At 35.5% G+C, this 916-nt stretch overlaps 1 protein-coding gene across 1 annotated transcript in view; it reads right to left on the bottom strand.

Annotated features, from left to right (window-relative positions):
* Positions 1-916, bottom strand: part of LOC119594442 (failed axon connections homolog) — a gene marked incomplete at its 3' end in the record, with an annotated part of 6282 nt that overhangs the window by 2763 nt on the left and 2603 nt on the right. The window contains 1 exon segment of the mRNA XM_037943502.1: positions 665-823. Within this exon segment, the coding sequence (XP_037799430.1) occupies positions 665-823 (159 nt within the window).

Here is a 916-nt window from a genome sequence, read left to right as displayed (position 1 = left end):
AAATGGTGCCGTGGGGTTTAAGGGAAAACTTAATTTTCCAAATTTAGGTACAGAAAGGGAAAATTTTTTCCCCCTAAGAAAGGTAAGGTTTTTCAGACCTTCCTTTAAACATAAGAAACTATAACAAATTTTCTTTTTATAAGAACAATATGGCTTATCAATTAATCTGTCATTTTCCCAAGTGAATTAAAGTCCTTCAGATCATCAATGAATGAAGCAAGTGATTGATTCTAATGTACTTACCTGTTGCATCCATTCATTTGTTCATTTTCTACATAACGATAGTAGTTTTTTAACCTTTATAAACTACTGATTATCTTCAATCTATTCTTCAGTGCTTCAATAAAAAAACAACCCAAATTGACAATACTGAATTCAAGCTTCCCAAAAGAAAAACCAATGTCCCTTGAATTTTCCGTGATAAAAAAAAGGGAAGAGGTCTTCTGCAAAATCTAAGTTGTATTGACAGAGACCTTTTTTGGGAAAACTTATTCTGATATCGTGTTTTTTTTTTCAGTCCCAAAATTTGGGGAAATTAAATATATTATAACTGAATACTGGAATATCCCGCAAAAAGAACAAATAACAATAAAATAAATAAACCCTTGAAATCTTTTAAAAATTTTTTCTCACCACAAAAGGGTTTAATCATGACCCCATGGATGGCAATGGCCAGCTGTTCAGTGCTCAGGTGGGAGCTGAAGTCCTTGCCGTACTTAGCGCCGAGCATCTCTATGATCAGCTGTGAGTCTCCAATCTCCTCCCCATTTAAGGAGATCCAGGGACTCTTTCCCTTTGGCCCCAGAGGCTCCTCGAAGTCGACCTGGGAGCAAAAATGGAGCATCATAGCTGAAAGGTTGATAGAGCTAGTGCTGGTATCCATTATTTTATTATTCAAAACTAAATTTCCTACACC

The sequence above is a fragment of the Penaeus monodon genome, chromosome 33 (genome assembly GCF_015228065.2).
Source record: "Penaeus monodon isolate SGIC_2016 chromosome 33, NSTDA_Pmon_1, whole genome shotgun sequence".
Lineage (NCBI taxonomy): Eukaryota > Metazoa > Arthropoda > Malacostraca > Decapoda > Penaeidae > Penaeus > Penaeus monodon.
This window is presented reverse-complemented; position numbering and strand designations above follow the sequence as displayed.